General features: G+C 40.6%; 1 protein-coding gene across 1 annotated transcript; it reads left to right on the top strand.

Moving 5' to 3' along the window:
- The first annotated feature begins 3544 nt into the window (after window positions 1-3544).
- On the top strand, window positions 3545-5044 carry LOC109219434. Its single transcript, XM_019383895.1, has one exon. It carries the CDS (start codon window positions 3545-3547, stop codon window positions 5042-5044), a length of 1500 nt encoding a protein of 499 aa, XP_019239440.1.
- Window positions 5045-24810: the final 19766 nt, after the last annotated feature.

Below are 24810 nucleotides of genomic sequence, written 5' to 3'. Positions count from 1 at the left end.
AAAAGTTACAAAAATAGGTAACGTTTTTCTAGTGAAGACACTGAGTCCTAAACGATGTCGCTTTTGTCCCCACGTCCAAGTCGTACCCTTACATTAGTCGGCGTATACTCACTGGGCGTACCCATTGGTGTAGAGACGCTGACGGTCAAATTTGACCCTATACAGGTCCATTCATACTGTAAAAAAGTTTTTGGAAAAATGACTTTGAATTGTGCCAACAGAATTTTTAACAACACCGTGGAGAATACATAGAGATTAGAGTGGATATATTGCGGAGGTGATAACTGATTCTAATGGAGCTCTTTTGAAATGAGATGGAAAATTGTGCAGGTTTAATATTGAGGAGGAAGAGTGGCCTCTAGGCCTTTTTGGGGTTCTTTAGTATTCTTGGGTTAAAAAATAAATTTTTTTTGTATTATTGATTTTCCATAGAAACAAGGGTTTTGGCTAATCAGGTCAGATAACAGGTCTTTTGAATTTGGTTTTTTTTAATTTGCCTAGTTGGCAGTCAAAGAGAAGGGCCCCGGTGCCACGTTGGATTTCTGTTAGGGTTAGGGGTGATTTTGTCTACTTTCTTAACAGTAGGGACGTATTTGGAGAGATAGTAGAACTAGGAACAAACATGGATAATTTACTAAAGTAAAGAGACAAATTTGGCCTTTTTCCCTTTGCAAAATCGCAAACATATGCGATAATCAAGGGAAAAGAGCCAAATATACTTATGTACTATGAGAAAAGGTTTAAATATACCTTTCGTTATACTTTTGGGCCAAATATATCCATATCCTAATATTATTAGTTTAAATATACTCCTCTTTAATTAAGTTTGTCCAATGTAGATCTAATCTGAGGTGGCACTAACATTTGATGAGGTAGATGCCACGTGGCATATAACCTCAGCGCCAATTTTATCCATCACCTCTATTTATTTTTCCACTTCTAAAATTTTATTCCGCTCCAAAACTATTGCCGCCATAAACGCCACCATGAACAATATTGAATTTTCAACTAATCAACTCACACCAAATCGTATCTAAGTAGTATGAGACTGAATGTTGCCCATCTGCAAATACTTTGAGCACATGGGTCTGTAAAAAAAATACTTCAATTAGTCACCCTAATAGCACGCACACTAGTAGTACATAAAGACATTATCTAATTTCTCAAGGAAGAGAACTTCACCTAAAATTCGAGAAGCTTCGAATTGTATTGAATCTAATGCGAGCGATAAGTGAAGAAACAAATATTATAAATGACTAAACTTTGAAATATAATATTGTTAATGACAGCGGTAATGATGGTAATGGTGGTGGAGGGGAAGGAAATTTAAGTGGTGGAAAAAAAATAGAAGGGGATATATATTTGGATTGAAAGTATAACGAGGGATATATTTAAATATTTTCACATATACAGCGGTATGTTGGCCCTTTTCCGAAAAAAAAAATAATTGGTGCTCACGCTTTTCAACCTCAATCTCCATCCTTCTTGTAGCTCTTGCGCCACTCCATCCATCCTTGTCGAGCAATTCTCATCTATGAATGGCAGAAATCTAAAAGGAGTTTTATAGCTTTACCCATAAAAATCAAACTAATTACCCTTGTCTGCCCATTTATTTTTCTACCCATTAAATTGTTTTTCCTACCTATTATAGCTTTTGTGGGTAATTGGCTATTTTTATCCTTTTCTTTTTTCTTCTTTTTCTTTTTCTTTTTTCATTTTTCTCTTCTTTTTTTTGTTCTTTTTCTAAATCACATTACTCTTTATTTTATTATTTTCAAATAATCTGATTCCATAATCAATTTTGGTTCCTTTTTTTATTTTATTTTTTCTCTTTTTCTTTCCTTATGTTCATTTTATTTATTTCTTCTTTCTTTTCTAAATTGATTTAGCTATTTTTTATTTTACTTTTTTTCTACATAATCCAATTACATTCACTTTTTTTTCTCCTTTTCTTTATTCTTTTTTTGTATACAATAGTGAAAGATAACTGGTATAGTAAATATATATTCACCTTATTTGATATAACGATTAATTTTTTCTCTCTTCAAAATCTCTCTCGGCGCATGTTAACGTGGACCAGCTAACGTGCACTTGGAAGCCATGGGAGGGAGAGGAAGGCCTAAGAAAAATCAACAGCGAAATACGGTGGAGGAACAACGATCATCGGAAACTAGGAAAGCAGTGCTTGAACTGTTTGTATCACCAAAAGGAGTTCGAATTGAAGACCAATCTGGAAATCTTATTCTGAGGAACATGCAGAGTGAAATAAGCAAAGAGGAAGCTGATCCATCGCGGAGTAGGGACAAATTGAAGACAATTGCAGCTACACCTACAGCTACTCAAGCTTCTGGAAGTGGATGTGGGAATGGGAAAGCTCAAGAGCAAACCAGGAAGACCAGCAGCAATGGAACAGTACCATGCAATACTGGTACAGCTGAGAACAACAAAAATGATGCTCCAACGGATGTCAAATGGACCAATCATGGGCAAATGTGGTCGCAGGTAATAAACTAGCTATGAAGGGTATGAATCTGCAATTTTGGCTCCAATTGTTCCAAATAGAGAGAAAATAGCCAAATTAGAAGTTGAGGATGTCGAGCAGGAGACTGAAAAATGGAGATCTGCAATTGTTCTGTACGTGATAGGGGATTCGCCTACCATTGGAGCTATGGAAAGGTTTCTTAGCTCAGTGGGTAAGTTCTCAAGGAAGCCACAGATTTACTACCATAATGAGGGATATTTTGTGATTAGATTCAGCAACCTGGAGGAAAGGGACCAAGTATTATACTCTGGACCTCATACAGTAATAAGCCTATAATTATGAAGGCTTGGACTGGAAATTTCAATGTTCATGATGAGGTGTTGAAGACTATTCCACTATGGGTAAGGTTTCCCAATTTGCCTCTTAATTGCTGGAGCATGAAAGCACTAAGCAAGATAGGAAGTATTTTGGGGAATCCAGTGTATGCAGATGAATGTACCACTGGGACAATGAGGATCTCATATGCACGAATGTTAATTGAAATGGATATAACCAGACCTCTGCCAAGAAGTGTGAAAGTCCAGGACTCTAAAGGGAGACTAATTCAACAAGAGGTAGTCTATGATTGGGAACCAACATATTGTTCTAAATGCTTGAAAATAGGCCATGATTGTGCTGTGATAAAAAAGGAACAACCCCAAAGAATGGTCCAACAAAGGAAAGTAGCTACAGGCAAACATGTATGGCTAAGAACAGACAGGAATGGAACAAATAAAAAGAAAGAAACAGATCAAAAGGAAATAATAGAAGCATCCAAGCAGGAAGAGTATGAACCAGTAGAAAAAAAAGTGCAAGGAAGGGATGAATGGTGGATTACAGTACTTGGAAAATCAACAGCAAGGGCATCTAAGGCTAAACAAAATGAAGAGCAGGGAGCTGCAGGACAACAAGGGTCTCAAGCTTGCACAACAGCATCAATTGTGATGTACCAGGTACAAGCAAAATGCAAATGAGCAGTCTAGGGGAACAGGAGATGTATTATAAGCCTCTTTTTATACCAATATGAGTGTGATAACTTGGAATATTAGGGGTTTAAATAAAACATATAAGCAAAAAGATGTGAAGGAGTTCATAAGAAGTAACAATAAAGCTATAATAGCATTGGTTGAACATAGAGTAAAGGAGCATAGAGCAAATGATATAATTAAAAAAATAGCACATGGTTGGCAATGGATATCAAATGCTAGTCCAAACAAGAAAAGTAGAATATGGGTACTATGGGATCCTAGAATTTATAAGTTTGATATGGAAGAGGCAGATGAGCAGTTGGTACATGGGCAGATTAGTATCTTATCAAAGGCAATCACATTTGGCTTCTCAGCAATATATGGGCTACATACTATAAAAGATAGGCTAAGCTTGTGGAGGAAGTTGAGGCAAATTCACAGTATACAACAGGGACCCTGGCTAGCAATGAGAGACTATAATGCTATCCTTCAGTCACAGGATAGACGGCATGGTAATGAGGTACAAGATATAGAAACTAGAGATTTCAAGGAGTTTCTGCTTGATACAGGAATGCATGAACTTCAGTATGTGGGAAGGGACTATACATGGACTAATAATCACACCTATAGTAGAATAGATAGGGGTCTGGTAAATGCTGATTGGATGATGATGATGCCTAATATGAAAGTGCAGGTACTAGAGCCACTAGTGTCTGATCACTCACCACTAAAACTAATGATATCACAAGTGCAGGGGAGGAAGAGTAGGCCATTCAGATTCTTAAATTGTATAGCTGATCATCACCAATTCCTACAGAAAGTGGAACAAGCTTGGGAAGAAGGGAGTACTGGTGGTATGATACAAATAGTATGGAACAAGCTGAAGAGGGTAAATGAGGTTATAAAAGAGATCAACACAAAGCATTACAAAGGAGTAGATGAGAGAATAAAAAGAATGAGGGAGGAGCTCCAGTCTACTCAGGAAGAAATGAGCTTTAAGCTACAGAGACAAGACCTAATTGAGAAGGAAAAAGCACTAAAGGGTGATCTAGAAAAATGGATACTGATTGAGGAAAGCATATATATGCAAAGATCAAGAGTGCAATGGCTAAAGCTGGGAGATTCAAACTCAGCCTACTTTTTTGCTCAGATGAAGAATAGAAGTAATTTGAATGGAATTCAATTTCTAACAAATGACATGGGGGTCCAGCTAGTGTTGGAAGATGATATTGAGGCAGAAATCTTGGGGTACTATAAGAAATTATTGGGCTCAAGTGCAGAAAGTCTTCCAGCTATTAATCCAAATGATATGAAAATGGGACCAGTATTGAGTAAGGAACATCAATTGCTGCTTATCAAGCAAGTGTCCAAGGAAGAGATATGGGAAGCAATGAAGGATATTAATGATCTTAAAGCTCCTGGATATGATGGATTAAATGCTGTCTTCTTCAAGAAATCCTGGACAATCATTGGTCAGGAAGTGATAATGGCTGTACAGGAGTTTTTTGAGTCAAACCAAATGTTTAGACCTATCAACTGCACTGCCATACCTTAATCCCTAAAGTTAGGAATCCTGCAAGTATTAAAGATTATAGGCCCATCTCATGTTGTACAGTCTTGTACAAAGTGATATCAAAGATCCTTACCAAGAGGCTACAAAGTGTAATGGATTTTCTGATTGACAGTTCACAGGCAGCTTTTGTTCGTGGCAGAGTAATCACAGACAATATTATTCTGAGCCATGAACTTGTGAAAGAATATGGGAGGAAAGGGGTATCACCTAGATGTATGATGAAGCTGGATATGCAAAAAGCCTATGACTCAATAAAATGGGATTTTATGGAGCAGATATTACATGCATTAGCCTTTCCAGAACAGTTTGTAAGATGGATCATGACATGTATGAGATCTGTGACTTATACAATCATGATAAATGGTGCACTAACTAAGCCATTTGATGCTAGGAAGGGATTGCGACAAGGAGATCCTCTTTCACCCTTTCTATTTGTGCTTGCAATGGAGTATCTGACAAGGAAATTAAAGAAGCTGGCTGAGATCCCAAACTTCAACTTCCACCCCAAGTGTGCCAAGATGCAGATCATACAACTTGGTTTTGCTAATTATCTCTTATTGTTTTGCAGGGGAGACATTGGATCAGTCAAACTATTATTCCAATGCTTTATGGAGTTTTCAAAGGCATCTGGATTGATGATTAATAAAAACAAAAGCTCATTGTTCTTTGGAGGAGTCACACATGAAGAGCAGGAGGAGATCCTAGAATTTCTAGGAATTCAGAGAGGTGCTCTACCAGTCAGATACCTTGGTGCACCACTGAGTTCCAAAAGAATCTCCATAGCACAATGCCAACCGCTCATTGATAAAATAATGGGAAGAATTACTTCATGGACTGCTAAGTTCTTGTCTTATGCAGGAAGGATTCAACTCATAAAAAGTGTCCTGTTCTCTATCCAAACATACTGGGCCCAAATCTTTGTTCTGCCAAAGAAGATTATAAAAATAATTGAGGCAATGTGCAGAAGTTTCCTATGGAATGGGCAGGGTACAGTTTCAAAAAAAGCACTATTAGCATGGGAGAAAATATGTATGTCAAAGTCAGCAGGTGGTTTTAATGTCATGAACATAGCAATCTGGAACAAAGCTGCAATATGCAAACAATTTTGGAACTTATGTAAGGAGAAAAAGAAATTGTGGATACAGTGGATGCATGACTACTACATAAAAGGAAGAAACATCTGGACAATACAGTTAAAGCGAACTTCATGGATGGTAGGTAAAATCATGAAGGCACAGAAGACTATGATGGATGCTGGTTTCAGCCATGATGATATCACAAACATGAATAGCTGCTCTATTAAATAAATTTACCACAGGCTGCGAGGTACGTTTGAGAAAGTAAGTTGGAGGAAAGTAGTTTGCCACAATGGAGGGTGTCCTAGATGGAATTTTGTGCTTACTATGACTGCTCATGGAAGACTATACATGAAGGATAGATTGCAAAGATGGGGAATATCAGTTGATCAAGACTATATATTATGCAATAGTGATAAGGAAACCATACAACATTTGTTCTTTGAATGTCCGTATGCAAAAGCACTGTGGAGCAAACTCTTAGTATGGCAAGGCATTGGTAGACCAGTACAAGGATGGGATGAAGAGCTAAAATGGGCAGAGAAATGGGCCAAAAGGAAAAGTGCAACAGCTGAGTTATACAAAATGGTGTTGGCAGCTGCAATTTACTATGTGTGGCAGGAAAGAAATGGTCGAATATTTCAGAACAAGACAAGAGGATGGGAGACAGTGTGCAAGTTGATAACTCAAGAAATACACTGTCGTAGCAACAAGAAAGTAGAGAAAATTTTGCAGATTTTAAATTGGTATCCAATGTAATAGATGTATATGATAAATAGGTGGTGCAGGGAGAAGTTAGCATGATAAGTAAATATGTAAGGGTTTGATTTACTTTGTAAATATTTTCCCTGGTATATGAAAGAATTAATTACAAAAAAAAAAAAATATAACTGATAGTATAATATACTATTTGTCTTTCTTTTTCTTCTTTAAATTAATTATTGGAACAACTTATACATTATACATGTTTCCTCTTCTCTTCTTTTCATTATATTTTTTTTCTTTCTTGATATTTTAAAAATATATGTATTACTGTAAATATTTCTAGCGCATAGGATCCAAATTATATATCATTATAATAAATGACATATTAGTATAATAAAATGGCTTATTAGTATTTACAGTTACTCATATTTCAAAAAATAAGAAAGAAAAGGAAATACGAAGAAAAAAGAGAAATATATATAGAAATATACCAAATAGGTTTATTTGTATTTTATATCTTCTGACATTTCTTATACAATGAATATAGTTTTCATGGAACTCCAACAAAAAAATTATTTAAGAAAATATTTGCAAGGAACTAGTTGGAAAAATTTAAAAATTACTTATTTATTACTGTATACTGTTATATTATATTGTATACTATAACCGCATAATGTTACTATAAACATGACTTTCGCTTTGCACAATAGCACCTAGTTGATTCAATAAGTAGGAGTCGAAGAATACTATTATGGTACATTATATACTATTGCTGCATATTGTTGCAGTATATAGCATATTATTACGGTATACCATTACAGTATATGGTATACTATAAGGGTATATAGTTGTTGTATTGCTATATACTCTTACAATATATTGTATACCATAGCTGTATACTATTAGGAAAATGTGTTCTTCTTCGATAATTACAGTATATTGTTGTATTATATTGTATAATATAACCGTATACTATTATAGTATAGCTACATACTCCACATCATATTGTATACTGTAGCGGTATATTGTTGGGTGACTGTGTTCTTCCATTTTCAACTGAAAAATTCAATCTCAATCACCTCAAATCAGCTCCAAATGCGATCAAATTTCAGGATGAACTTCCAGAATGTACTATAAGCAATATTTAATAGCACCCACTATGAATCAAACAAGAAATCTTCAAAATAAAAATTTTAAATTCAAGAGCTTCAAGCCCAATAATGGTGGATATTCAGACACACATAAAAATTCACATCCGGGAAGCTTACTTGAAGGTACTGCAAGTAATATTTTATAGCACCCATATCGCATCAAACAATAAATCATCAAAATAAAAGTTCAAATTCAGGAGCTTCAAACTCAACAATGGTGGGTCTTCATACACACATAAAAAACAGATCTGGGAAACTTAATATATAACCACAGTAACACATGGGTTCAGAAATATAAATAAATATACAAAAAAGAATATACTAATATAGAAAGAAGATTTTGGAGTGAAACTCATGTACAATAATATGAAAACTTATCTTTTAAAATTTATATAGAAAATTATATTAAACAAATTAGGTAAATGCATGGGTTTGTACTGGATTTTCATCATCCACTATAAAGACTAAGCTATGGGTATTTTTTGAAGGGGAAAGGAAGGTTTGGGGTGTGGGACTCTAGTTGTTTAGAGAAATTGAAAAGGGAAAGGGGATTGGGTAGGCGGGTAAATAATTTAGACCGTATAGGTAGAAAAAATAATTCCTTTGGACTTGAGTATTACAGGGTAAATAATTTAGGGTTAATGGGTATAAAATGAAATATTCCCAAATCTCAAATGAAATAAAAGCTCGATGAAGCTAAATATTGGTATAAAGTCTAATTCTCACAATAACAAGGATGTTAGTGTTGGAAAATTTATTTCTCGTTTCGAGTTCCAATAATCAGATAAGGATCAAAGATAATAGAAGAGTGAGAATTTGGAAGAACTACTAAAAACTCCATTATTTTTCTAAACATATACTCAAACGGTTTACCAAAATTTCAAATATAATGATTGATCCTCTAGAAGCAAATTGCAGCAGTAATAACGAAAACCCATAATTAAATGTTATTGTGTTGCAAGTTTTGACTTTACTCCTACTGATTTTGAATTTATAGACCAAGCAAAAGCTAAATAAAATTTCCAACTTTTCCATAATGAGATTTTAGGAAATGTTCGTCAAGCTTCTTTACACACTCCTCAAATCAATTGTCACGATCCAAATCCCAACCTGTTGTGATGGCGCAAATGACATTACTAGGCAAGCCGACAATCACATGATAATTACGTATTTGAATTCAAAATATGATTTAACAGGTTCAATAACGGAAATATCTCATAGATAACTGATAAAAACAGTCGAAACTCAATAACAACAAAACCCCAAAATCCTGATGTCACCGAGTACATGAGCTACTAAGTGTCAACACAGTCTAAATCTCTAATATAACTGTCTGAAAATAGAACAGTACAGAATAAGAACCCATTTGGATTAGCTGATTGTAAATAGCTGATAAGCTTGAAGTGCTGAAAAGTTTTTTAAGTGCTGAAATTGATTTTTAAAATAAGCATTTACGTGTTTGGATAGAAGTGCCGAAACTCATAATAAGCAGTTGATGTGTTTGATTGAAATAACCTTGGGCTTAAAGCAGTGACGAGCTCAGAAAGGTACAGTCCAAATCCAGATAATGACAGTACAGATGAAACAGGGAAATCACAGTAATAATAACTCAGAGAAATTCCATAATCAGTTCGTACAAAAATATAGACATGTTTTCAAGTTCAATAATTTTAGCTCAATACTGATAAAATATGCCAAGTATAACTAGCATAAGGAATGTTACATCTCTATATCTACATATCAGTATACATGTCATGCATCACAGTGATAAACTCATGTATCTCTATGTCTACATGTCAATATGCATGTCACATGTAATGTATCACCGAGCACACACAATCACTCAGCACACTCAATCGCTCAGCACACTCAATCACTCAGCACTGTATGGTACCTGCGCTCACTGTTGGTATGTCAGACTCCGGAGGGACGGATCCTGCCCAAGCATTAATATAAGCCAATGTGGCATGTTGCGGCGCGAAGCCCGTTCCCATAAATGTGTCAATAACACCTGCTGCGGCGTGCAACCTAATCCCATAAATGTCACAATTCAGCTCTTAGTCTCCACTTAGTCATCAATCTCTCCAGTCTCTCGGGCTCACAAATCTCGTACCAATCAGCCCAAACAATGATAACATGATGCAATAACAAATGATAATAGAGGCTGAGATATGATATGCAAATGAATGAATGTGACCGAGTACATAATTATAATTTAAGCAAATAACTCAACAACAGAAATGACCTCAGTGGGTCCCAACAGAATAAGAATATAGCCTAAACAGGATTTCTAAGCTGAATCACAGCTCAGTTACTCTAACACGTAAGAATTATATGAATAACTACAAGATTAATGACTACATAGTGCCACAGAATCAACCGATTCGTAATTACCATGGTGCACGCCCACACGCCCGTGATCTAGCATGTGCTTCACCTCAACACCAACCACATAATACGTATTTCAAGGATTCTGTCACGACCAAAAAACCCACCGCAAGCGTCTTCATGGCACCTAGTCTCTAATATTAGGTAAGCCGATTACTAATAACGATCAAGCAGTTTTAACAATGATAAATTGAAACATAGTTCAAAACAAATACCGAAATAAAAGCGGGATAAGCCTACACGACAATAATCATAACAACCTCCCAAGATTTGGTAATACAGAGTTATGAACTCTAGCTAAGTACACGGAAGATCTCAAAGATCGAAATACAATACTGTTCAAATGACAGGCTGACGCTACAATATAAGGGAAGGACTCCAAAGGGACTGCGACGACCTAGCAGCTCTACCTCTAATCCTCGCGATCAACAAGCTAACTCTGTCCGAGTCTAATATCTCCAATACCTGGCTTTGCACAAAAATATGCAGATGTGTAGTATGAGTACACCACAGTCGGTACCCAGTAAGTATCAAGACTAACCTCGGTGGAGTAGTGATGAGGTACAAGTCAAGACATTCACTAGACAAATAACCTGTGTAGTATATAAGTATAAAGCTAATAATGGAAAATAGAAATCATTAAATGGTAACAAAATCAACATGTGATATAAATAGTAAAGCAATAAGAACACCACGAAGTATCATTGAAACCAATTAAGGAACACAAAGGACAACCATTTAATCAAGTCGTTCTAAAACAAGATTCATTGGTTGTCCTTTGTGTTCCTTAACCCATATCTCGAATCACAATCGCACTGACAACTCACGCGCCAATATTACAATCCACCCGACATGATCACATGCTCACATCTACAATCCGTCCAGCGTAGTCATAGGCTCACAATCACAATCTGCTCGGCATAGTCACATGCTCACAATCATAATCCGCCCAGCATGGTCACAAGCTCAAAATCACAATCCGCTCGTCATGGTCACAGGCTCAATAGCAACATGAAGACAGATAATACAAGAACACATGGGCATGATCAATAAATTTCAAGTTTCATACTCCTGAACTAGTATAACTAGAATGCTATGATGTATGCTTGTGCGAGTATACTACTGTAGCCCAGGTCAACAAGTAATATCAAAGACATCGAGTAGCTCATCGAAGCGACAAAACAAGTCACGTAAGGTGTATGACAAACACAAGGAAAATCGCACCATCACACGAAATTCACCACCACAATGTCTTCAAAATGTGACACATCATCCCTGACATTTCCCCCCCTTATCTCTCCGATAGCCACCTGTATTGCTCCGCCCTGATAATATCATGAGCCACCCTTATCTCTCCTATAGCTACCCGTATCACTCCGTGTAACAGCCACCCGTATCACTCCGTGTAATAGCTACCCTTATCACTCCGACCTGACAATATCATTAGCCACCTTTATCTCTCTTATAGCCACCCGTATCACTCCGCATAATAGCCACTCTTATGACTCCGCCTGGACAATAACATAATAGCCACCCATATTACTTCATACATTAAACAACAGTGAGATGCCACCCTTATGCCCCGTATAACAACAACGGTGAAATGCCATCCCTATCACTTCGCATAACAACAACGGCAAAACGGCGCCCTTATACTCCGCATAACAACAACCCAATCACATAACAAATCACATGTACTATCATCACAACAACACAACATAATCAACTCGTATCAACTCGGTCAAACTTATGAACATTTTAAACCTTCAAATTTCTAACTTTCTCCAACTAGTGCCGAAACCTTCTAGGAATACCCAAATGAAAATCCGAGCATACACACAAGTCCAAAATCACCATCCGGACCTAACGGAACCATCAGAACTCCGTTCCGGGGTAAAATACACAAAAGTCAAACTTGGTCAATTCTTCCAACTTAAAGCTTCAAGCATGAAATTCATTCTTCTAACTAATTCCGAATTATCTGAAACCAAACTCGACCACACGCAAGTCATAACACATGATACGAAGATTCTTGAGACCTTAAGTCACCGAATGGGCTCGCTAATTCTTAAAACGATCGGTCGAGTTAGCAGGCACCAGATTAGCAGTCCTAAAAGGCCAAAACTCAATTCGAATCAATCTAAATCAATCTGAATCTCACCCGAGGCCCACGGGATCCCATCCAAACATACCAACACACACTAAAACATTATACGAACTTAGTCGAAGCCTCAAATCCCATCAAACAACATCGAAAAGACGAATTGCACCCCCAATTCAAGCATAATAAACTATTGAACTTCCAACTTCTAAAACCAAATGCTGAAACACACCAAATCAACTCTGATTGACCTTAAAATTTTGCAGACAAGTCATAAATGACAAAACAGACCTATTCCAACTTCCGGAATAAAAATTTGAGTCCGGTAATAACAAAGTCAACTGTAACGACCTGGCTAGTTGTTTTGAGTGTATTAGTCCCAACCCCCTATTTATTGCATTCTTACTGTGGTTATGTGACTTTCCAGGAGGTTTGGTTTTTGGTTTCGGAGAGAAATAGGACACATAGTCCCTAAATTGGAAGTTTAAGTCATAGGAGTCGATCATAGTTTGATTTGTGTGAAGACGACTCGGGAATGGAGTTTTGAAGGTCCTAATAGCTCTATATGGTGATTTGGTCTTTGGTGCATATTCGAATGTCAATTTGGGGGTCCGTAGTTCATTTCGGCGTTATTTGGCAAAAGTTGGAAAATCGAGGGAAAAGCCTTCTTATTGATTGACTGAGCGTGGTTTGAGGTAAGTGACTTGTCTAACTTTATGTTTGGGAAATTCCCCTTAGGATTTGGTACCAATACGGTAATTTGCAATACGTGAAGGCCATGCACGCGAGTTGATGAGTGTGTACTCGGGCGAAATATTGAAAATCCGGTTTTTGTTATGTAGTTTCCTTTTATTTCCTTAATTGAGTTACTCTAGCAGCTGTAGTCATCATGTTTAGCCTAATTTCATATACCCATGTGTCTTATATCTTATTTGCAATTTGTACAACATGCTTAGTTGAATTACCTGTTTCCTTGAGTCCATATTCATTCTTTAACTGTAGGATTCTTTGCTTGAAATATCATTGTTTCATTTGGTACATTTTGTTTTTCCGTGATTATTGTTGAGGTGGTTGTTTGGTTGTGGCACGAGGTTTCCGCCATTCGAATTGTTATTATGGCACGAGGTTTTTGCTGTGCAGATTGTTATTATGGCACGAGGTTTCTGCCGTGCGGATTGTTATTGTGGTATGAGGTTTCTGCCATACGGATTGTTATTATGACACGAGATTTCTATCGTGCGGATTGTTATTGTGGCACGAGGTTTCTTCCGTGCGGATAGTTATTGTGGCACGAGGTTTTTGCCGTGCGGATTGTTATTGTGGCACGAGGTTTCAGCCGTGCGAATTGTTATTGTGGCATGATGTTTCTGTCGTGTTATTGTTATTATAAGGAAGGATTGTGAGATATTTACTTTTGGGACTACGAGGCGGTACCTTGGAGTGCCCCTGCTGAGTTCCTTTATTTGTTGTATTGTTTGTTGTTATTGTTGTTCCTTAACTTGTAAGATTCTTGCTTCCTTAGGTGTTGTAATTGTCTTCTTTGATTTCGTGTTGTTACCTTCTGTGGACTTCTATTGTTACACTTCTCTGTTGTAATTGTCTTCTTTGATTTCGTGTTGTTACCTTCTGTGGACTTCTATTGTTACACTTCTCTGTCATTTCATTATATCATTATATCTCCTGCCTTGTTTCTTATTTATAGTAGGGCCCTGACCTGACCTCGTCACTACTCTACCGAGGTTAGGCTTGGAACTTACTAGGTACCGTTGTGGTGTACTCATACTACGCTTCTGCACATATTTTTGTGCAGATCCAGGTTCTTCTTACCAGACCAGATATCAGTGAGCTAGTCCATACATGGAGACCTCAAGGTATATCTGCCAGCATCCGTAAATCTCAGAGTTCCCCTCTATCTTTATTATATTGTTTCCTTATCCTTATTATACTCTGATGTATAGAGATATTTAGTATTCTTCCTTAGAGCTTGTGACTTATATCTACCAGGTTTTGGGAGTTGTTTATACTTTGAGTTGCAGATTTTATTTATTACAGTTGTGGATGTTTTGAGTTTTAGCTTAATATTTTAGTTATTCTGCATACTTGTTAGGCTTACCTAGTCTTAGAGACTAGGTGCCATCACGACATCCTACGGAGGGAAATTAGGGTCGTGACAAGTTGGTATCAAAGCTCTAGATTCATAGGCGTTATGAGTCACAAGCAGGATTGGTAGAGTCTCGCGGATCTGTACAGAGTCGTCTGTGCTTATCTTCAGGAGGCTATGGGACTATTAGGAAAAAGTTCACTTCTTTGATTCCTTGTCGTGTGAAAATTTTTGACTTCAGGACTCTAAACTTCTGTCTTTCTATTCTCTCACAAATAGTGAGGACACGTACAGCCAGATCAGATGACCAGACACCCGTGCCTCCTACTGGAGCCGCGAGAGGCCGGGGCCAGGGTAGAGGTCGAGGACGTCTACGTGGTGCACCCAGAGCACCCGTACATGCTGCTACAGAGGAGCCACCAGTAGCTCTAGTTGGAGCGCAAACACCTGAGATGCCTGTTATTACACCAACTCTTCAGGAGACCCTCCCGCAGTTTTTGAGCATGTTCAGTACTTTGGCTCAGGAAGGGCTGATACCACTTGCTCCTACCACATCTCAGGCCGGGGGAGGAGCACAGACTCCTGCCCCCTGTGTCCCAGAGCAGCGGTTCAAGTCGACCAGGTTCCAGAAGACATACCAGTACAGCCGATAGCCCAGTTCAGCCCGATGTCAGGGCAGAAGTTTCTGGGGAGGAGCAGCTCAGGCTCGAGAGGTACAAGAAGTACCACCTTCCTACTTTATGTGGCTTGGAATTAGAGGATGCCCAGGGCTTTCTTAAGGAGTGCCACAGCATCCTCCGTACTATGGGTGTTGTGGAGTCTAGTGGGGTTACTTTCATTACGTTCTAGCTTAGGGGAGCGACCTATCAGTGGTGGCGAGCATATGAGTTGGGTAGTCCTGCCTAGGTAGCTTCACTCACTTGGACTTAGTTCTCAGATATGTTCTTGAAGGAGTATGTTTCCAGAGTCTTAGAAATGCATGGCGCGTAGAGTTTGAGTAGTTGCGCCAGGATTCTATGATCGCGTCGAAGTATGCGATCCAATTCAGTTATTTTGCTAGGCATGCACCAGCCTTGGTTGCTACTGTTCGAGAGTGGGTGCATCGATTTATTGAGGGGCTCAACCCTAGTATCAGCTTTAGCATAGCCCGAGAGCTAGAGATGGACATCGCATACTAGTAGGTATTGGGGATTGCTAGGAGATTGGAGGGTATGCCGACTCGGTAGAGAGAGGAGAGAGAGGTTAAGAGGTCTCGAGAGTCCGACACTTATAGTGGTACTCGTGCTTCAGCTGCAGCTCATGAGGGTAGGTGCTATGTGAGTCGCCCTGTTCATTTAACACTTCCAGCCGCCAGTGGTATTCCGGCCACTCCTAGGCCCCAGGCTCCCTATTATGCACCGCCATTATCTAGTGCAGCTCCTACACGGGGTGCTTTCAGCGGTCAGTCTAGCCGATCTGGCCAGAAATATCCACAATAGTCACGTCCTCTGAGAGCTTGTTTTTGGTGTGGTAACACTCATCATATGGTGAGGGATTGCCCCAGACTCAGGACGGGTGCACCTCCACAGACCACTCAGGCACGGCGTGCTCCATCGGGCCCTCGGGCTATGGTTACAACACCAGCTAGCACCCCACCTGCACAGCCAGCTCGAGGTGGAGGTTGAGCAGGTAGAGGTCGCCCTAGAGGGGGAGGCCAGGCCAGATATTATACCCTTCCTTCTAGGATGGAGGCAGTTGCATCTGACTCTGTAATCACAAGTATTGTTCTGGTCTGTCATAGAGATGCATAAGTGTTATTTGATTTAGGCTCCACATATTACTATGTGTCATCTTATTTTGCTATGTATTTGGGTGTATCCCGTGATTCCTTGAGTTCTTCTGTCTATGTATCTACACCTATGGGAGATTCTATTGTTGTTGACCATGTGTATCGATTGTGTTTGGTTGTTCTTAGTGATTTTGAGACCAGAGCCGATTTATTGTTGCTCAATATGGTAGAATTTGATATTATTTTGGGCATGGACTGGTTGTTGCCCTATCATGCTATTCTTGATTGTCACGCCAAAGATCTTGACATTTGCTATGACAGGATTACCATCATTATAGTGGAGAGGTACCTTAGATTATACTCCTAGCAGGGTTATTTCATTTCTAAAGGCTCAGCGGATGGTTGAGAACGGGTGTGATGCGTATCTAGCTTATGTGAGAGATGTCAGTGTTGATACTCCTATCGTTGAGTCAGTTCTGGTAATGAGGGATTTTCCAAATGTATTTTCGGCAGATCTTCCAGGCATGCCACCCGATAGGGATATCAACTTTGGTATTGACTTATTATCGGGCACTTAGTCCATCTCTATTCCTCAATATGGTATGGCCCCATCGAAGTTGAATGAGTTAATGGAGCAATTGTAGGAGTTGCTTGATAAGGGCTTCATTCGGCCCAGTGTGTCGCCTTGGGGTGCTCCAGTCTTGTTTGTTAAGAAGAAGGATGGTTCTATGAATATGTGTAGCTGAACAAGGTTACAGTGAAGAACATGTATCTATTGCCACGTATTGATGACCTGTTTGATTAGCTTCAAGGTGCCAGAGAGTTCTCTAAGATCGAGTTGCGTTCATGCTATCATCAGTTGAAGATTCGGGAGCCAGATATCCTGAAGACTGCCTTTAGGACTCGGTAAATAAGAGTTCCTTGTGATGCCTTTTGGGCTGACCAACGCCCCAGCAACATTCATGCACTTGATGAATAGTGTATTTCAGCCCTATCTTGACTCGTTCATCATTGTGTTTATTGACGACATTCTGGTGTACTCCCGGAGCTGGGAGGATCATGATCAGCACCTGAGGACTATGCTTCAGACCTTGAGAGAAAAAAAGTTATATGCAAAATTTTTGAAGTGTGAATTCTGGCTAGATTCGGTGGCATTTTTGGGTCATGTAGTATCGAGTGAGGGGATCAAGGTAGATCCGAAGAAGATTGAAGCAGTGCAGAGTTGGCCCAGACCATCCTCAGCTACGGAGATCCGGAGTTTTCTTGGCTAGGCGGGGTATTACCGTTGATTTGTAGAGGGTTTCTCGTCTATTGCAGCACCTATGACCAGGCTGACCCAGAAGGGTGCTTTGTTCAGGTGGACCGAGGAGTGAGAGGAGAGCTTTCAAAAGCTCAAGACTACTTTGACTATAACCCCAGTATTGGTATTGCTATAGGTTCGGGGTCTTGTACTATGTTTTGTGATGCATCACGTATTGGTCTTGGCGCGGTGTTGATGCGGGACGGTAGGGTGATTGCCTACGCGTCTAGACAACTTAAGGTGCATGAGAAGAACTATCTTGTCCATGACCTTGAGTTAGCAGCTATTGTTCATGCCTTGAAGATTTGGCGGTACTATTTCTAGGGTGTCTCTGTCATTTCATTATATCATTATATCTTCTGCCTTGTTTCTTATTATTTCCAGTAGGGCTCTGACCCGACCTCGTCACTACTCTACCAAGGTTAGGCTTGGCACTTACTAGGTACCGTTGTGGTGTACTCATACTAGGCTTCTGCACCTCTTTTTGTGCAGATCCAGGTACTTCTTACCAGACCAGATATCAGTGAGCTAGTCCATACGTGGATACTTCAAGGTATATCTGCTAGCGTCCGCAGACCTCGGAGTGCCCCTCTGTCTTTATTATGTTGTTTCCTTATCCTTATTAGACTCTGATGTATAGAGATATATAGTAATCCTCTTTAGAGCTTGTGACTTATATCTACCAGGTTTTGGGAGTTGTTTATACTTTGAGTTGCAGATTTTATTTATTACAGTTGTGGAAGTTTTCGATTTTAGCTTAATATTTTTGTTATTCTGCATACTTGTTAGGCTTACCTAGTCTTAGAGACTAGGTGCCGTCACGATAACCTACGGAGGGAAATTCGGGTCGTGACAAGTTGGTATCGGAGCTCGAGATTCATAGGCGTTATGAGTCACAGCAGGTTTAGTAGAGTCTCGCTGTACGGAGATGTCTGTACTTATCTTCGTGAGGCTATGGGACTATTAGGAAAAAGTTCACTTTTTTCATTCCTTGTCGTGTGAAAATTGTTGACTTCAAGACTCTAAACTTCTGTCTTTCTATTCTCTCACAGATGGTGAGGACACGTATATCCAAATCAGATGACCAGACACCCGCTCCCCCCAGCTATAGCCGCTTGCTGCAGCCAAAGCCCCCGCATGCTGCTACACAGGAGCCACCATTAGCTCTAGTTGGAGCGCAGGCACCTGAGACGCCTGTTACTGCACCAGAGCTGGAGATGGACATCGCATACCAGTAGCTAGTGGGGATTGCTAGGATATTGGAGGGTATGCTGACTTGGGAGAGAGAGGAGAGAGAGGTCAAGAGGTCTCGAGAGTCTGACACTCATTCTGGTACTCGTGCCCCAGCTGCAGCTCGTCAGGGTAGGGGCTATATGAGTTGCCCTGTTCATTCAGCACATCCAACCGCCAGCGATATTCCGGCCACTCCTAGGCCCCAGGCTCCCTATTATGCACCGCCATTATCTAGTGCACCTCCTGCATGGGGTGCTTTCTGCGGTCAATCTAGCCGATCGAGTCCGAGGTAGGCACGTCCTCCGAGAGCTTGTTTTGAGTGTGGTGACACTCGTCATATGGTGAGGGATTGCCTGAAACTCAGGACGGGTGCACCTCCATAGACCACTTAGGGACCGCGTGCTCCACCGGGTCCTCAAGCTATGGTTATAGCACCAGCTACCACCCCACCTGCACAGCTAACTCAGGGTGGAGGTCGAGTAGGTAGAGGTCGCCCTAGAGGGGGAGGCCAGGCCAGATATTATGCCCTTTATGCTAGGACGGAGGCAGTTGCATCCGACTCTGTCATCAGAAGTATTGTTTCGGTCTATCATAGAGATGCATCAGTCTTATTTGATCCAGGCTCCACTTTTTCCTATGTATCATCTTATTTTGCTCTGTATTTGGGTGTATCCCATGATTCCTTGAGTTCTCATGTCTATGTGTCTACACCTGTGTGAGATTCTATTGTTGTTGACCGTGTGTATCGGTCGTGTTTGGTTGTTCTTAGTGGTTTTGAGACATGAGCCGATCTATTGTTGCTCAGTATGGTAGAATTTGATATTATTTTGGGAATGGACTGGTTGTCGCCTTATCATGCTATTCTTGATTGTCACGCCAATAGTGTGACGCTTGCTTTGCCAGGATTACCATGGTTAGAGTGGAGAGGTACATTAGATTATACTCCTAGCAGGGTTATTTCATTTCTAAAGAATCAGCGGATGGTTGATTAGGGGTGTGATGCGTATCTAGCTTATATGAGAGATGTTAGTGTTGATAGTCCTACCGTTGAGTCAATTCTGGTAGTGAGGGATTTTCCAAATATATATTCGGCAGATCTTCCGTGCATGCCACCCGATAGGGATATCGACTTTGGTATTGACTTGTTACCGAGCACTCAACCCATCTCTATTCCTCCATATGGTATGGCCCCACCGAGTTGAAGGAGTTAAAGGATCAATTGCAGGAGTTGCTTGATAATGGCTTCATTCGATCTAGTGTGTCGCCTTGTGGTGCTCCAGTCTTGTTTTTTAAGAAGAAGGATGGTTCTTTGCATATGTGTATTGATTATCTCCAGTTGAACAAGGTTATAGTGAAGAACATGTATCCATTTCCACGTATTGATGACCTATTTGATCAGCTTCAGGGTGCCAGAGTGTTCTCTAAGATCGATTTGCGTTCATGCTATCATCAATTGAATATTCGGGAGCCAGATATGCCGAAGACTGCCTTCAGGACTCAGTATGGTCATTACGAGTTTCTTGTGATGTCTTTTGGGCTGACCAACGCCCTAGCAACATTCATGTGCTTGATGAACAGTGTATTTCAATCCTATCTTGACTCGTTCGTCATTGTGTTTATTGACGACATTCTGGTGTACTCTAGAAATTGGGAGGATCATGAGCAACACATGAGGACGTGCTTCAGACCTTGAGAGAAAAGACGTTATATGCAAAAAATTTGAAGTGTGAATTCTGGCTAGATTCGGTGGCACTTTTAGGTCATGTAGTATCGAGTGAGGGGATGAAGGTAGATCTGAAGAAGATTGAAGCAGTGTAGAGTTGGCCCAGACCATCCTTAGCTAAGGAGATTCGGAGTTGTCATGGCTTGGCGGGGTATTACAATCGATTGTAGAGGGTTTCTCGTCTGTTGCAGCACATATGACCAGGCTGACCCAGACGGGTTCTCCGTTCAGGTGGACTGAGGAGTGTGAGGAGAGCATTCAAAAGCTCAAGACTACTTTGACTACAATCCCAGTATTGGTATTGCCTGCAGGTTCGGGGTCTTATACTATGTATTGTGATGCGTCATGTTGGTCTCGGCTCGATGTTGATGCAGGGTGGTAGGGTGATTGCCTACGCGTCTAGACAGCTGAAGGTGCATGAGAAGAACTATCCTGTCCACGACCTTGACTTGGCAACTATTGTTCATGCCTTGAAGAATTGGCGGCACTATTTGTATGGTTTTCCTTGTGAGATCTACACCGATCACCGGAGTTTGCAGCATCTATTCAAACAGAAGAATCTTAACTTGCATCAGTGGAGGTGGTTAGAGTTGCTTAAGGACTATGATATCACCATTCCATATCATCCAGGAAGGCCAATTTGGTGGCCGATGCCTTGAGTCATAAGGCGGAGAGTTTGGGCAGTTTAGCATATCTACCATCAGCGGAGAGGCCATTAGCATTGGATGTTCAGGCCTTGGCCAACCAGTTTGTTAGATTGGATGTTTCTAAGCTGAGCCGAGTTCTGGTTTGTGTGGTTTCTCAGTCTTTTCTTTATGATCGTATCAGAGAGCACCAGTATGATGACCCCTATCTGCTTGTCCTTAAGGACACGATTCAGCACAGTGATGCTAAGGAGGTCACTAATGGAGATGATGGTGTATTACGGATGCAGGGAAGGCTATGTGTGCCTAATATAGATGGTTTGCGTGATTTGATTCTCGAGGATGCTCACAGTTCGCGGTAAACCATTCATCCAGGTGCTGCGAAGATGTATCAAGACATAAGGTAGCATTATTGGTGGAGAAGAATGAGGAAGGACATAGTGGAGTATGTAGCTTGGTGCCTTAATTGTCAGCAGGTGAAGTATGAGCATCAACGGCCAGGTGGATTGCTTCAGAACCTAGAGATTCCGAAGTTGAAATGGGAGCGGATCACTATGGATTTTGTTGTTGGACTCCCACCGACTCAAAGGAAGTTCGATGCAGTTTGGGTGATTGTGGATAGGTTGACCAAGTCGGCTCATTTCATTCCAATGGTGACTACTTATTCTTTTGAGCAGCTGGCTCAAGTTTATATTCGCGAGAATGTCAGGCTTCATGGCGTGCTGGTATCCATCATCTTTGACCGGGGTACGCAGTTTATATCGCAGTTTTGGAGAGACGTACAACATGAGTTAGGTACTCGGGGTGAGTTGAGCACAACATTTCACCCTCAGACGGACGGATAGTCCGAGCACACTATTCAGATATTGGAGGATATGATCTGTGCATGTGTGATGGAGTTTGGGGGTTCTTGGGATCAGTTCTTGCCACTTGCAGAGTTTGCCTACAACAACAGTTATCAGTCGAGCATTTATATGGCCCGTATGAGGATTTGTATGGTAGGCAGTGCCGGTCCCCAGTGAGGTAGCTTGAGCCGGGTGAGGCAAGACTATTGGGTACAAACTTGGTTCGGGATGCCTTGGAAAAGGTTATATTTATTCAGGATCGACTTCGTACAGCCCAGTCCAGATAGAGGAGTTATGCGGATTGGAAGGTTTGCAGCGTTGCATTCATGGTTGGGGAGTGGTTCTTGCTCCGGGTTTCGCCCATGAAGGGCGTTATGAGGTTCAGGAGTAAGGGAAAGTTGAGCCCTAGGTATATCGGGCCTTTTGAGATTCTTGAGAGGGTTGGAGAGGTGGATTACAAACTGGCACTACCACCTAGTCTCTCTGCAGTTCATCCAATGTTCCATGCTCCGGAAGTATCACATGGATCCGTCTCATGTGTTAGACCTCAGCTCAGTCCAGTTGGAAAAGGATCTATCTTATGTTGAGGAGCCGGTGGCCATTTTGGACAGGCAGGTTCGAAAGTTAAGGTCGAAGAACATCGCTTCAGTGAAGGTTCAGTGGAGGGGTTAGCCATTCAAGGAGGCGACTTGGGAGACCGAGCATGATATTCGTAGCCGTTATCCTCATCTTTTCACCACTTCAGGTATGTCTTTATACTCAATCGAGGATGAAAGTTTGTTTTAAGAGGGTGAGGATGTAACGACTCGGCCAGTCGTTTTGAGTGTAATAGTCCCAACCCCCTATTTATTGCCTTCTTTGTGTTATACTGTGGTTACATGACTTACCGGGAGATTTGGTTTTTGGTTTCGGAGAGAAATGGAACACATAGTCCCTAAATTGGAAGTTTAAGTCATAGGAGTCGACTGTAGTTTGATTTGTGTGAAGACGACTCCGGAATGGAGTTTTGACGGTTCCAATAGCTTCTTAGGGTGATTTTGGTCTTAGGAGCATGTCCGGATGTCGATTTGGGGGTCCGTAGGTCATTACAACGTTATTTGGCGAAAGTTGGAAGATTTTGGAAGGTTTGACGGGGAGTGGACTTTTTGATATCGGGGTCGGATTCCTATTCCGGAAGTTGGAGTAGGTTTGTAATGTCAATTATGACTCGCGTGCAAAATTTAAAGTCAATCGGACTTGATTTGATAGGTTTCAGCATCGAATGTGGAAGTTAGAAGTTCAAAGGTTCATTAGGCTTGAGTCGATGCGCAATTCGTGGTTTTAGCGTTGTTTGATATGATTTGAAGGCTCGACTAAGTTTGTATGATGTTTTAGGACTTGGTAGTATATTCGGACGGGGTCCCGGGGGCCCCAGGTGGTTCAGATCGAAATTGGACCAATTTTGGACTTAGCTTCATTGCTGAAGTCGCAGGTCTGCTGGTGTCATCGCACCTTCTGAGGGTTTGACCGCAGGTGCGGAATCACAGGTGCAGGTGAAGTGCTGCATCGAAAAGGAGAATCTAGGGCTAGGTTCGCAGGTGCGGACACCTGGGTGCAGGTGTCCCTCCGCAGGCGCGGCCATTTCCTCCGCAAAAGCGGAAGTGGAGGAAGGGCTTTGGGCAGGACCACAGGTGCAGTGTCCTTCTCCGCAGAAGCAGGCTCGCAGGTGCGACCCATGGTCTGCAGGAGCGGAATTCCTGGTCTTAAGTGGAATCCGCACCTGTGATGGATCTTTCGCAGGTGCGGCATCGCAGGTGCGACTAAGAGCCCGCTGATGCGAAATCGCTGGGCAGAAAAGGCCTAAGTTTGAGTGTTTGATTCATTATCCATTTTTGGACCTAGACAGCTCGGATTATGGCGATTTTTCGAGAGACTCTCAAGGAAATCAGTGGGGTAAGAGATTCTAACTCGGTTTTGGTTAAATTACATGAATCTATTGTTGTTTTCATCATTTAATTGGTGTTTCTAGATTGAAATTTGGGGAAAATTTGGGAAAACTTCTTAGGCTAAAATTTGGGGATTTGAAAGGCGATTTGAGATTGGATTTGAGTAATTTTTATATGGTTGGACTCGATATCGAATGGGTGTTCGAATTTTATAATTTTCGTCAGGTTCCGAGACGTGGGCCCGAGTTGACTTTTTGGAGCGATTTTTCAATTCCTTGCTAAAATCATGATTTCATTATTTAAATTAATTTCCTATAGTTATATTTATAGTCTGAAATTATTTTGGCTGGATTCAAGCCGATCGGAGTTGGAAAATCGAGGGAAAGGCCTTTTATGATTGATTGAGCGAGGTTTGAGGTAAGTGACTTGTCTAACCTTGTGTGGGGAAAGTTCCCCTTAGGATTTGGTATTGATTTTTTAATTTGCAATACGTGAAAGACATGGATGCGAGGTGACGAGTGCGTACTCGGGCTAAATGTTGAAAATCCAGTTTTTGCTAAGTAGTTTCCTTTTATTTCCTTAATTGAGTTACTCTAGCAGGTATAGTCATCATGTTTAGCCTAATTTCATATGCCAATGTGTCTTATCTCTTATTTGCAATTTGTACAACATGCTTAGTTGAATTACCTGCTTCCTTGAGTCCATATTCATTCTTTAGCTGTAGGATTCTTTGCTTGAAATATCATTGTTTCATTTGGTATGTTTTGTTTTTTCGTGATTATTGTTGA

This window comes from Nicotiana attenuata, unplaced genomic scaffold (genome assembly GCF_001879085.1).
Source record: "Nicotiana attenuata strain UT unplaced genomic scaffold, NIATTr2, whole genome shotgun sequence".
NCBI classification, from domain to species: Eukaryota; Viridiplantae; Streptophyta; class Magnoliopsida; order Solanales; family Solanaceae; genus Nicotiana; species Nicotiana attenuata.
Note: the sequence above shows the minus strand (reverse complement) of the source record. Positions and strands in the feature narration are given on the sequence as shown.

Excerpts from the sequence above, each read along its gene's own strand:
- LOC109219434 (XM_019383895.1), top strand. The coding sequence starts at position 3,545 with ATGAGTGTGATAACTTGGAATATTAGGGGTTTAAATAAAACATATAAG.